The sequence below is a fragment of the Oncorhynchus gorbuscha genome, linkage group LG13, assembly GCF_021184085.1.
Source record: "Oncorhynchus gorbuscha isolate QuinsamMale2020 ecotype Even-year linkage group LG13, OgorEven_v1.0, whole genome shotgun sequence".
Taxonomy (NCBI): domain Eukaryota; kingdom Metazoa; phylum Chordata; class Actinopteri; order Salmoniformes; family Salmonidae; genus Oncorhynchus; species Oncorhynchus gorbuscha.
The window spans coordinates 97516207-97530325 of NC_060185.1; the positions used below are offsets into that span (position 1 = coordinate 97516207).

General features: G+C 48.3%; 1 protein-coding gene across 1 annotated transcript in view; it reads left to right on the forward strand.

Annotated features, from left to right (window-relative positions):
- The window catches only part of LOC123994211 (beta-synuclein-like), a 46077-nt gene that overhangs the window by 17730 nt on the left and 14228 nt on the right, over positions 1–14119 (forward strand). Inside the window, exons 3-4 of the mRNA XM_046296747.1 lie at positions 8021–8050; positions 8707–8792. Of these exons, the coding sequence (XP_046152703.1) occupies positions 8021–8050; positions 8707–8792 (116 nt within the window). The remainder of the gene's footprint in view (positions 1–8020; positions 8051–8706; positions 8793–14119) is intronic.

Sequence of the window (14119 nt, forward strand, 5' to 3'; positions counted from 1 at the left end):
GGAGATAGGGGTTAGAGAGGAGGGGTGAGAGGATAGAGGAGAGGGGTAGAGGGGAGGTATTGGAGATAGGGGTTAGGGAGGAGGGGAGAGGGGATGGAGGAGGGGGGTACTGCACCAAGGGTGAGAGGAGGAGGGGTGAGAGGATAGAGGAGAGGGGTAGAGGTAGAGCGGAGGTATTGGAGATAGGGGTTAGGGAGGAGGGGAGAGAGGATGGAGGAGGGGGGTACTGCACCAAGGGTGAGAGGGGAGGGGTGAGAGGATAGAGGAGAGGGGTAGGGGTAGGGGACAGGGGAGAGGGGGGATGAGAGGATAGGGAGAGGGGTAGGGGATAGAGGGGACAGGGGGAGGGGGAGATGAGAGGATAGAGGAGGGGTAGGGGTAGAGGGGAGAGGGGAGGGGTGAGAGGAGAGGAAGGTATTGGAGATAGGGGTTAGGGAGGAGGGGAGAGGGGATGGAGGAGGGGGGGTACTGCACCAAGGGTGAAAGGAGGAGGAGGAGGAGAGGAGAGGGGGAGGGGATGGAGATTAGGGGAGGAGCGGAGGTATTGGAGATAGGGGTTAGGGAGGAGGGGAGGGATAGAGGAGAGGGGTAGAGGGGAGGTATTGGAGATAGGGGTTTAGAGGAGGGGTAGAGGTAGAGCGGAGGTATTGGAGATTAGGGGTTAGGGAGGAGGGGGAAAGAGGTTGGAGGAGGAGGGGGGGGGTACTGAACCAAGGGTGAACCAAGGGTGAGAGGAGGAGGGGTGAGGAATTGGACCAAGAGGTGAGGAGATGGGGGAGCTAGATGGCAGGGGGGGGAGCTAGATGGCAGGGGGGGGGGCTATGGGTGAAGACAGCAGGCCATCATGCCTCATGTCAATGTATTAGGTGTATGGTGACAGCTTGTGAGTCAGGGACACAGTGAGAAGCTGTCTCCAGGGGACCAGAGGGACAATTACAGGGCTTTATGTTGCCTTCTATGACGCTGACTAACAGAGATGTGCATATATGTGCATAGATGTGCATAGATGTGCATATATGTGCATAGATGTGCATAGATGTGCATAGAATAGGTGTTATTTGCAGTATGTATGTATAGAGTATGCAGGTATACATGTATAGAGAATGTTACAGATGTATAGAGTACCTGTGTCTGACATTAATTATGACATGTACAGTACAGTATGTATATAATGGACACCAGAATCCGGAGCCCAGATACAGATGGATCTCTAGCAGTGATGTCGAACATCCGGTATCCAAAACAATATACTTAGAAATGACTAAAAACCTAATTGAAACTTTGTATAAATTCTAATGTACATATATACATTCATACAGTTTCTTGACTGTTGTCCAGCTCGCTAATAATCGCCCAAATGAAGGATGGGTGGGCAAGAATGTGATTGGTGGAGGACGGGTGAGAGAGAAGTCGATAGGTCGACAGACCACTTTTGACAGCTGCTGCTGTAGACGGACTAGCCAGCTTAGCAGACTGCCTAGAGAGCAGAGGAGAGGGAGGGGGAAGAGAGTGGAGGGGAGGGGAGGAGAGGGGGGGAAGGGAGGAGAGGAGAGGAGAGGGAGGGGGAGGGAGGAGGGAGAGGAGAGGAGAGGAGAGGAGAGGAGAGGAGAGGAGAGGAGAGGAGAGGAGAGGAGAGGAGAGGAGAGGAGAGGAGAGGAGAGGAGAGGAGAGGAGAGGAGAGGAGAGGAGAGGAGAGGAGAGGAGAGGAGAGGAGAGGAGAGGAGAAAGAGAGTGGAGGGGGAGGGAAGGAAGGAAGAGATCCTAATAGAGCTACCCACCTCTAAAAGCACAGACATTTGAACATGCTGTTCCTGGTTGTAGAAATGGAGAAAATGACGTTATTCAATGCCACTTACTATTATTCAAACGTTCCTCAGTTTCCATTAACGTTTTTTTCTTTCCCAGCAGAAAGACAAGAGCTTACAGCAAAGTGGAATGAGAAAACCATAGTACACCTCATTATATCGTCTTCCAGTACTTCTCTTTGGAGTACAGTACACTTCATCTTTGTGACAGTCCACACAACATAGGGCTTCAATGAAAGCATCTCTCACTCTCCCCTCCCTCTCTGTTCAACTTAGGTGCTCTTCTTATGAAAGAGGATATCCCAACTCTGTTAGTGGCCCCCATGGGACAGTAGAGGATGTTCTCACGGGGCAACAGATAGACAGGGGGCAGTAAGGGATGTTCTCACGGGGCAACAGATAGACAGGGGGCAGTAAGGGATGTTCTCACGGGGCAACAGATAGACAGGGGGCAGTAGAGGATGTTCTCACGGGGCAACAGATAGACAGGGGGCAGTAAGGGATGTTCTCACGGGGCAACAACAGATAGACAGGGGGCAGTAAGGGATGTTCTCACGGGGCAACAGATAGACAGGGGGCAGTAAGGGATGTTCTCACGGGGCAACAGATAGACAGGGGGCAGTAAGGGATGTTCTCACTGGGCAACAGATAGACAGGGGACAGTAAGGGATGTTATAACAGATCAGCAGATAGACAGGGGGGACAGTAAGGGATGTTATGACAGATCAGCAGATAGACAGGGGGCAGTAAGGGATGTTCTCACGGGGCAGCAGATAGACAGGGGGCAGTAAGGGATGTTCTCACGGGGCAGCAGATAGACAGGGGGCAGTAAGGGATGTTCTCACTGGGCAACAGATAGACAGGGGGCAGTAGAGGATGTTCTCACGGGGCAGCAGATAGACAGGGGGCAGTAAGGGAGGTTATGACAGATCAGCAGATAGACGGGACAGTAAGGGATGTTATGACAGATCAGCAGATAGACGGGACAGTAAGGGATGTTATGACAGGGCAGTAGACAGGGGACAGTAAGGGATGTTATGACAGATCAGCAGATAGACAGGGGGCAGTAAGGGATGTTATGACAGATCAGTAGACAGGCTGATGGAAGAGACTGATCAGAGCTAGAGGTCTTTACAACCCTTCAGTTAGCTGGTGGGGTTGTGGTGTTCCTGTAGTGAATGAGGCCTGTCAAAACCCTAGATAAACTGCATCCCAAATGGCACCCTATTCCGTATTTATTTTTCCTTTATTTAACTAGGCAAGTGAGTTAAGAACAAATTCTTATTTTCAATGACGGCCTAGGAACAGTGGGTTAACTGCCTGTTCAGGGGCAGAACGACAGATTTGTACCTTGTCAGCTCGGGGGTTTGAACTTGCAACCTTCCAGTTACTAGTCCAACGCTCTAACCACTAGGCTTCGCTGCACTACGTTTGACCAGGGTTGGCTCCCTATTCCCTATTTAGTGCACTACTTTTGACCAGGGCCCAGAGGACCCATAGGATTTTTTAGGGAATAATGTGGCATTTGGCATGAGCCAACGAGTTTATTTGGTCATTGTGGTTTTCAACCAATCAAAGAGCATTCTAAATGACATCACATGCAGTAGTTCCATGGCAGCCATGTTAGTAAACACCCTCCAGAGAAATATGGACCGTTCGTGAACAGTTCCACGTACATTAGTGAATTATTCATCTAAATAATGTATTGTGGAAGGAATGGATAAAACAGACTGCTCAGAGGCTTCAATATTCTACCTCTAGAAGGAGAATGAATGCACTGTACCTTTCTCCAGATGGCTCCTAGCTCTGATGGCTCCTAGCTCTGATGGCTCCAAGCTCTGATGGCTCCTAGCTCTGATGGCTCCAAGCTCTGATGGCTCCTTGCTCTGATGGCTCCTAGCTCTGATGGCTCTTTGCTCTGATGGCTCCTAGCTCTGATGGCTCCAAGCTCTGATAGCTTCTAGCTCTGATGGCTCCAAGCTCTGATGGCTCCTTGCTCTGATGGCTCCTAGCTCTGATGGCTCTTTGCTCTGATGGCTCCTAGCTCTGATGGCTCCTAGCTCTGATGGCTCCTAGCTCTGATGGCTCCTAGCTCTGATGGCTCTTTGCTCTGATGGCTCCTAGCTCTGATGGCTCTTTGCTCTGATGGCTCCTAGCTCTGATGGCTCCAAGCTCTGATAGCTTCTAGCTCTGATGGCTCCTAGCTCTGATGGCTCTTTGCACTGAGGGCTCCTAGCTCATATGGCTCCAAGCTCTGATGGCTCCTAGCTCTGATGGCTTAAAGCTCTGATGGCTCCTAGCTCTGATGGCTCTTTGCACTGATGGCACCTAGCTCTGATGGCTCCAAGCTCTGATGGCTCTTTGCTCTGATGGCTCTTTGCTCTGATGGCTCCTTGCTCTGATGGCTCCTAGCTCTGATGGCTCCAATCTCTGATGGCTCTTTGCTCTGATGGCTCTTTGCTCTGATGGCTCCTAGCTCTGATGTCTCTTTGCTCTGACGGCTCCTAGCTCTGATGGCTCCTAGCTCTGATGGCTTAAAGCTCTGATGGCTCCTAGCTCTGATGGCTCTTTGCACTGATGGCACCTAGCTCTGATGGCTCCTAACTCTAATGGCTCTTTGCTCTGATGGCTCTTTGCTCTGATGGCTCCTAGCTCTGATGGCTCCAATCTCTGATGGCTCTTTGCTCTGATGGCTCTTTGCTCTGATGGCTCCTAGCTCTGATGTCTCTTTGCTCTGATGGCTCCTAGCTCTGATGGATCCAAGCTCTGATGGCTCTTTGCTCTGATGGCTCTTTGCTCTGATGGCTCCAATCTCTGATGGCTCTTTGCTCTGATGGCTCCAAATCAAATCAAATCAAATCAAATTTATTTATATAGCCCTTCGTACATCAGCTGATATCTCAAAGTGCTGTACAGAAACCCAGCCTAAAACCCCAAACAGCAAACAATGCAGGTGTAAAAGCACGGTGGCTAGGAAAAACTCCCTAGAAAGGCCAAAACCTAGGAAGAAACCTAGAGAGGAACCGGGCTATGTGGGGTGGCCAGTCCTCTTCTGGCTGTGCCGGGTAGAGATTATAACAGAACATGACCAAGATGTTCAAATGTTCATAAATGACCAGCATGGTCAAATAATAATAAGGCAGAACAGTTGAAACTGGAGCAGCAGCACAGTCAGGTGGACTGGGGACAGCAAGGAGCCATCATGTCAGGTAGTCCTGGGGCACGGTCCTAGGGCTCAGGTCCTCCGAGAGAGAGAAAGAAAGAGAGAATTAGAGAGAGCATATGTGGGGTGGCCAGTCCTCTTCTGGCTGTGCCGGGTGGAGATTATAACAGAACGTGGCCAAGATGTTCAAATGTTCATAAATGACCAGCATGGTTGAATAATAGTAAGGCAGAACAGTTGAAACTGGAGCAGGAGCATGGCCAGGTGGACTGGGGACAGCAAGGAGTCCTCATGTCAGGTAGTCCTGGGACATGGTCCTAGGGCCCAGGCCAGTTGAAACTGGAGCAGCAGCATGGCCAGGTGGACTGGGGACAGCAAGGAGTCATCATGTCAGGTAGTCCTGGGGCATGGTCCTAGGGCTCAGGTCCTCCGAGAGAGAGAAAGAAAGAGAGAAGGAGAGAATTAGAGAACGCACACTTAGATTCACACAGGACACCTGAATAGGACAGGAGAAGTACTCCAGATAAACAAACTGACCCTAGCCCCCCGACACATAAACTACTGCAGCATAAATACTGGAGGCTGAGACAGGAGGGGTCAGGAGACACTGTGTCCCCATCCGAGGACACCCCCGGACAGGGCCAAACAGGAAGGATATAACCCCACCCACTTTGCCAAAGCACAGCCCCCACACCACTAGAGGGAGATCTTCAACCACCAACTTACCATCCTGAGACAAGGCCGAGTATAGCCCACAAAGATCTCCAATCTCTGATGGCTCTTTGCTCTGATGGCTCCTAGCTCTGATGGCTCCAATCTCTGATGGCTCTTTGCTCTGATGGCTCTTTGCTCTGATGGCTCCAATCTCTGATGGCTCTTTGCTCTGATGGCTCCTAGCTCTGATGGCTCCAATCTCTGATGGCTCCAAGCTCTGATAGCTTCTAGCTCTGATGGCTCCAAGCTCTGATGGCTCCTTGCTCTGATGGCTCCTAGCTCTGATGGCTCTTTGCTCTGATGGCTCCTAGCTCTGATGGCTCCTAGCTCTGATGGATCCAAGCTCTGATGGCTCTTTGCTCTGATGGCTCTTTGCTCTGATGGCTCCTAGCTCTGATGGCTCCAATCTCTGATGGCTCTTTGCTTTGATGGCTCTTTGCTCTGATGGCTCCTAGCTCTGATGTCTCTTTGCTCTGACGGCTCCAAGCTCTGATGACTCTTTGCTCTGATGGCTCCTAGCTCTGATGACTCTTTGCTCTGATGGCTCTTTGCTCTGATGGCTCCTAGCTCTGATGTCTCTTTGCTCTGACGGCTCCAAGCTCTGATGGCTCTTTGCTCTGATGGCTCTTTGCTCTGATGGCTCCAAGCTCTGATGGCTCCTTGCTCTGATGGCTCCTAGCTCTGATGACTCCAAGCTCTGATGGCTCCTAGCTCTGATGGCTCCTAGCTCTGATGACTCTTTGCTCTGATGGCTCCTAGCTCTGATGACTCTTTGCTCTGATGGCTCCAAGCTCTGATGGCTCCTAGCTCTGATGGCTCCAAGCTCTGATGGCTCCAAGCTCTGATGGCTCTTTGCTCTGATGGCTCCTAGCTCTGATGGCTCCTAGCTCTGATGGCTCCTAGCTCTGATGGCTCCTAGCTCTGAAGTTAACCCAAACTCTCTCTCTACATCACTACTCTGGGTGCACTTCGCTCAGCTCATCCTCGTCACTAGAGCACCGTCACTCACCTGTCTGTCTGGTCTCTGACTGACTGGTCTGTCTGACTGACCGGTCTGTCTGTCTGTCTAGCACGGCTTTACAGGCTTGTTTATACAGTAATGCCTTATTAACTGTCTGTCTAGTAAGGCATTAGAGGTTTGTTTATACGGTAATGCTTCATTTACTGTCTGTCTAGTAAGGCATTAGAGGGTGTTTATACGGTAATGCTTCATTTACTGTCTGTCTAGTAAGGCATTAGAGGGTGTTTATACGGTAATGCCTTATTAACTGTCTGTCTAGTAAGGCCTTAGAGGGTGTTTATACGGTAATGCCTTATTTACTGTCTGTCTAGCACGGCATCAGAGGTCTGTTTATACGGTAACGCCTCATTTACTGTCTGTGTAGTAAAGAGGAATATGCTGGTAACTCTATTGAGCGTGATAATCATCATTATGTATGGTAATGTAGGATTGGAAGGTAGTAACACTTGATGTTTGATAATGGTGGGGTAATGTAGCAGTGTTGTGTAGTAAAGACACACTGTATGATAACGGTGGGGTAATGTAGCATTGTTATGTAGTAAAGACACACTGTATGAGCATGGAGGGGTAATGTAGCATTGTTATGTAGTAAAGACACACTGTATGAGCATGGAGGGGTAATGTAGCATTGTTGTGTAGTAAAGACACTCTGTATGATAATGGAGGGGTAATGTAGCATTGTTGTGTAGTAAAGACACACTGTATGAGCATGGAGGGGTAATGTAGCATTGTTGTGTAGTAAAGACACTCTGTATGATAATGGAGGGGTAATGTAGCATTGTTGTGTAGTAAAGACACACTGTATGAGCATGGAGGGGTAATGTAGCATTGTTATGTAGTAAAGACACACTGTATGAGCATGGAGGGGTAATGTAGCATTGTTGTGTAGTAAAGACACACTGTACGATAATGGTTGGGTTATTTATCATCATTGTGTAGTAAAGACACACTGTATGATAATGGAGGGGTAATGTAGCATTGTTGTGTAGTAAAGACATACTGTATGATAATGGTGGGGTAATGTAGCATTGGTGTGTAGTAAAGACACACTGTATGATAATGGAGGGGTAATGTAGCATTGTTGTGTAGTAAAGACATACTGTATGATAATGGTGGGGTAATGTAGCATTGTTGTGTAGTAAAGACACACTGTATGATAATGGAGGGGTAATGTAGCATTGTTGTGTAGTAAAGACACACTGTATGATAGTGGTGGGGTAATGTAGCATTGTTGTGTAGTAAAGACACACTGTATGATAATGGAGGGATATTTTAATGTAGTAACATAAGTAATTTTCTATTTTTCTCTCTTTTCAGGCACCAAGGCCAAAGATGGTGTTGGTTCAGGTGAGTGTACTGTTAAGTCTCCAGTTCAGACATTGAGATCAGTGGTAGAGTATCACAAAAGCAAGATACTTAGTCTCTTCCAAGTTTCAATCAAGTTAGCCTGGATGAGAAAACACGTTTGACCTGCTTCTGGTGCACAAACCAAACAGGATTAGACTGGTAAAGATATAACACCTTAAGAGTCAAACTAGGACAACAAACCAAACAGGATTAGACTGGTAAAGATATAACACCTTAAGAGTCAAACTAGGACAACAAACCAAACAGGATTAGACTGGTAAAGATATAACGCCTTAAGAGTCAAACTAGGACAACAAACCAAACAGGATTAGACTGGTAAAGATATAACGCCTTAAGAGTCAAACTAGGACAACAAACCAAACAGGATTAGACTGGGAAAGATACCGTTTAAAACGCCTTCGAGGCAAACTAGGACAATAAGCCAAACAGGATTAGACTGGGAAAGATATAACACCTTAGAGTCAAACTAGGACAACAAACCAAACAGGATTAGACTGGTAAAGATAGAGACTAGTGTACTAGTGTACAACAACATCAGTGTATGTGCATGTGCATTAATGTGTGTGTGTGTGAGTTTGATGTGTGTGTTAATAATGTGTGTGTGTGTGTGTTAACGTGTGTGTGTGATGATGTAGCGAAGGACCTTGCTGGTGGAGCCATGGGGAATATCGCTGCAGCCACTGGCCTGGGGAAGAAGGACGAGTTCCCATCTGACATGAACGTAAGACTAGCACGCACACACACACACACACACACACACACACACACACACACACACACACACACACACACACACACACACACACACACACACACACACACACACACACACACACACACACACACACACACACACACACACACACACACACACACACACACACAATGCAAACACACACATACCACGAACACACACACACACAAACACACACACATGACACACATCACCAGCCCCTATATCACTATAGACTATCACCAGCCCCTATATCACTATAGACTATCACCAGCCCCTATATCACTATAGACTATCACCAGCCCCTATATCACTATAGACTATCACCAGCCCCTGTGGTATAACAGTACAAATAGCTGGTGAATAACATGCTGTTGTCATAAGGTGAGATTCTAGATTGATGTTCCTTTATATTTACAATGCCCTTATCCAACCAGCTTCCTCATTCACCCAGCTCTAATCAATAGCTCTAATCAATATCTCTAATCAATATCTCTAGTCAATAGCACTAATCAATAGCTTTAATCAATAGCTTTAATCAATTGCTCCAATCAATAGATCTAATCCATAGCTGTAATCAATAGCTCTAATCAATATATTTAATCAATAGCTCTAATCAATAGCTCTAATCAATAGTTCTAAATAACAGTGTATGGAGAAGGATGTTATTTCTATCAGGAAAATAAAGTAGATGTTGTTCCACTTGGAATCGGCAGGGTCGTCAGCCCTTATTCATGGTTTCGGCAGGGTGGTCAGCCCTTATTCATGGTTTCAGCAGGGTTGTCGGCCCTTATTCATGGTTTCAGCAGGGTCGTCAGACCTTACTCATGGTTTCAGCAGGGTCGTTAGACCTTATTCATGGTTTCAACAGGGTCGTCGGCCCTTATTCATGGTCTCAGCAGGGTCGTCAGACCTTATTCATGGTTTCAGCAGGGTCGTCAGACCTTATTCATGGTTTCAGCAGGGTCGTCAGCCCTTATTCATGGTCTCAGCAGGGTCGTCAGCCCTTATTCATGGTTTCAGCAGGGTCGTCAGTCCTTATTCATGGTCTCAGCAGGGTCGTCAGCCCTTATTCATGGTTTCAGCAGGGTCGTCAGACCTTATTCATGGTTTCAGCAGGGTCGTCAGCCCTTATTCATGGTTTCGGCAGGGCCGTCTGCCCTTATTCATGGTTTCATGAGGGTCGTCAGACCTTATTCATGGTTTCGGCAGGGTCGTCGGCCCTTATTCATGGTTTCAGCAGGGTCGTCAGTCCTTATTCATGGTTTCAGCAGGTTTGTCAGCCCTTATTCATGGTTTCAGCAGGGTTGTCAGACCTTATTCATGATTTCAGCAGGGTCGTTAGACCTTATTCATGGTTTCGGCAGGGTCGTCGGCCCTTATTCATGGTTTCAGCGGAGTCGTCAGACCTTATTCATGGTTTCAGCAGGGTCGTCAGCCCTTATTCATGGTCTCAGCAGGGTCGTCAGCCCTTATTCATGGTTTCAGCAGGGTCGTCAGTCCTTATTCATGGTCTCAGCAGGGTCGTCAGCCCTTATTCATGGTTTCAGCAGGGTCGTCAGACCTTATTCATGGTTTCAGCAGGGTCGTCAGCCCTTATTCATGGTTTCGGCAGGGCCGTCGGCCCTTATTCATGGTTTCATGAGGGTCGTCAGACCTTATTCATGGTTTCGGCAGGGTCGTCAGTCCTTATTCATGGTTTCAGCAGGTTTGTCAGCCCTTATTCATGGTTTCAGCAGGGTTGTCAGACCTTATTCAAGGTTTCAGCAGGGTCGTTAGACCTTATTCATGGTTTCAGCAGGGTCGTCAGTCCTTATTTATGGTTTCAGCAGGGTCGTCAGCCCTTATTCATGGTTTCGGCAGGGTCGTCGGCCCTTATTCATGGTTTCAGCAGGGTCGTCAGTCCTTATTCATGGTTTCAGCAGGTTTGTCAGCCCTTATTCATGGTTTCAGCAGGGTTGTCAGACCTTATTCAAGGTTTCAGCAGGGTCGTTAGACCTTATTCATGGTTTCAGCAGGGTCGTCAGTCCTTATTTATGGTTTCAGCAGGGTCGTCAGCCCTTATTCATGGTTTCAACAGGGTCGTCGGCCCTTATTCATGGTCTCAGCAGGGTCGTCAGACCTTATTCATGGTTTCAGCAGGGTCGTCAGACCTTATTCATGGTTTCAGCAGGGTCGTCAGCCCTTATTCATGGTCTCAGCAGGGTCGTCAGCCCTTATTCATGGTTTCAGCAGGGTCGTCAGTCCTTATTCATGGTCTCAGCAGGGTCGTCAGCCCTTATTCATGGTTTCAGCAGGGTCGTCAGACCTTATTCATGGTTTCAGCAGGGTCGTCAGCCCTTATTCATGGTTTCAGCAGGGTCGTCAGACCTTATTTATGGTTTCAGCAGGGTCGTCAGCCCTTATTCATGGTTTCGGCAGGGTCGTCAGCCCTTATTTATGGTTTCAGCAGGGTCGTCAGCCCTTATTCATGGTTTCGGAAGGGTCGTCGGCCCTTATTCATGGTTTCATGAGGGTCGTCAGACCTTATTCATGGTTTCGGCAGGGTCGTCGGCCCTTATTCATGGTTTCAGCAGGGTCGTCAGTCCTTATTCATGGTTTCAGCAGGTTTGTCAGCCCTTATTCATGGTTTCAGCAGGGTTGTCAGACCTTATTCAAGGTTTCAGCAGGGTCGTTAGACCTTATTCATGGTTTCAGCAGGGTCGTCAGTCCTTATTTATGGTTTCAGCAGGGTCGTCAGCCCTTATTCATGGTTTCGGCAGGGTCGTCGGCCCTTATTCATGGTTTCAGCAGGGTCGTCAGCCCTTATTCATGGTTTCGGCAGGGTCGTCAGACCTTATTCATGGTTTCAGCAGGGTCGTCAGCCCTTATTCATGGTTTCAGCAGGGTCGTCAGCCCTTATTCATGGTTTCGGCACGGTCGGCGGCCCTTATTCATGGTTTCAGCAGGGTCGTTAGACCTTATTCATGGTTTCAGCAGGTTTGTCAGCCCTTATTCATGGTTTCAGCAGGGTCGTCAGACCTTATTCATGGTTTCAGCAGGGTTGTCAGACCTTATTCATGGTTTCAGCAGGGTCGTCGGCCCTTATTCATGGTTTCATTAAGACCCCATAGAGTCTAGGGTTCATTAAGACCCCATAGAGTCTAGGGTTCATTAACACCCCCATAGAGTCTAGGGTCCATTAACACCCCCATAGAGTCTAGGGTTCATTAAGACCCCATATAGTCTAGGGTTCATTAAGACCCCCATAGAGTCTAGGGTTCATTAAGACTCCATAGAGTCTAGGGTCCATTAAGACCCCATAGAGTCTAGGATCCGTTAAGACCCCATAGAATCTAGGTTTCATTAAGACCCCATAGAGTCTAGGGTCCATTAAGACCCCCATAGAGTCTAGGGTCCATTAAGACCCCCATAGAGTCTAGGGTCCATTAAGACCCCATAGAGTATAGGGTCCATTAAGACCCCCATAGAGTCTAGGGTTCATTAAGACCCCATAGAGTCTAGGGTTCATTAACACCCCCATAGAGTCTAGGGTCCATTAACACCCCCATAGAGTCTAGGGTTCATTAAGACCCCATATAGTCTAGGGTTCATTAAGACCCCCATAGAGTCTAGGGTTCATTAAGACTCCATAGAGTCTAGGGTCCATTAAGACCCCATAGAGTCTAGGATCCGTTAAGACCCCATAGAATCTAGGTTTCATTAAGACCCCATAGAGTCTAGGGTCCATTAAGACCCCCATAGAGTCTAGGGTCCATTAAGACCCCCATAGAGTCTAGGGTCCATTAAGACCCCATAGAGTATAGGGTCCATTAAGACCCCCATAGAGTCTAGGGTTCATTAAGACCCCATAGAGTCTAGGGTTCATTAACACCCCCATAGAGTCTAGGGTCCATTAACACCCCCATAGAGTCTAGGGTTCATTAAGACCCCATATAGTCTAGGGTTCATTAAGACCCCCATAGAGTCTAGGGTTCATTAAGACTCCATAGAGTCTAGGGTCCATTAAGACCCCATAGAGTCTAGGATCCGTTAAGACCCCATAAAATCTAGGGTTCATTAAGACCCCATAGAGTCTAGGGTCCATTAAGACCCCCATAGAGTCTAGGGTCCATTAAGACCCCCATAGAGTCTAGGGTCCATTAAGACCCCATAGAGTATAGGGTCCATTAAGACCCCCATAGAGTCTAGGGTTCATTAAGACCCCATAGAGTCTAGGGTTCATTAACACCCCCATAGGGTCTAGGGTCCATTAACACCCCCATAGAGTCTAGGGTTCATTAAGACCCCATATAGTCTAGGGTTCATTAAGACCCCCATAGAGTCTAGGGTTCATTAAGACTCCATAGAGTCTAGGGTCCATTAAGACCCCATAGAGTCTAGGGTCCGTTAAGACCCCATAGAATCTAGGGTTCATTAAGACTCCATAGAGTCTAGGGTCCATTAAGACCCCCATAGAGTCTAGGGTCCATTAAGACCCCCATAGAGTCTAGGGTCCATTAAGACCCCATAGAGTATAGGGTCCATTAAGAGCCCCATAGAATCTAGGGGCCATTAAGACCCCATAGAGTCTAGGGTCCATTAACCACACCGCGTGGCCGCGGCCACCCTACTCTGGTGGTCCCAGCGCGCACGACCCACGTGGAGTTCCAGGTCTCCGGTAGCCTCTGAAACTGCCAATCTGCGGTCAACAAGGCAGAGTTCATCTCAGCCTATGCCTCCCTCCAGTCCCTCGACTTCTTGGCACTGACGGAAACATGGATCACCACAGACAACACTGCTACTCCTACTGCTCTCTCTTCGTCCGCCCACGTGTTCTCGCACACCCCGAGAGCTTCTGGTCAGCGGGGTGGTGGCACCGGGATCCTCATCTCTCCCAAGTGGTCATTCTCTCTTTCTCCCCTTACCCATCTGTCTATCGCCTCCTTTGAATTCCATGCTGTCACAGTTACCAGCCCTTTCAAGCTTAACATCCTTATCATTTATCGCCCTCCAGGTTCCCTCGGAGAGTTCATCAATGAGCTTGATGCCTTGATAAGCTCCTTTCCTGAGGACGGCTCACCTCTCACAGTTCTGGGCGACTTTAACCTCCCCACGTCTACCTTTGACTCTTTCCTCTCTGCCTCTTTCTTTCCACTCCTCTCCTCTTTTGACCTCACCCTCTCACCTTCCCCCCCTACTCACAAGGCAGGCAATACGCTCGACCTCATCTTTACTAGATGCTGTTCTTCCACTAACCTCATTGCAACTCCCCTCCAAGTCTCCGACCACTACCTTGTATCCTTTTCCCTCTCGCTCTCATCCAACACCTCCCA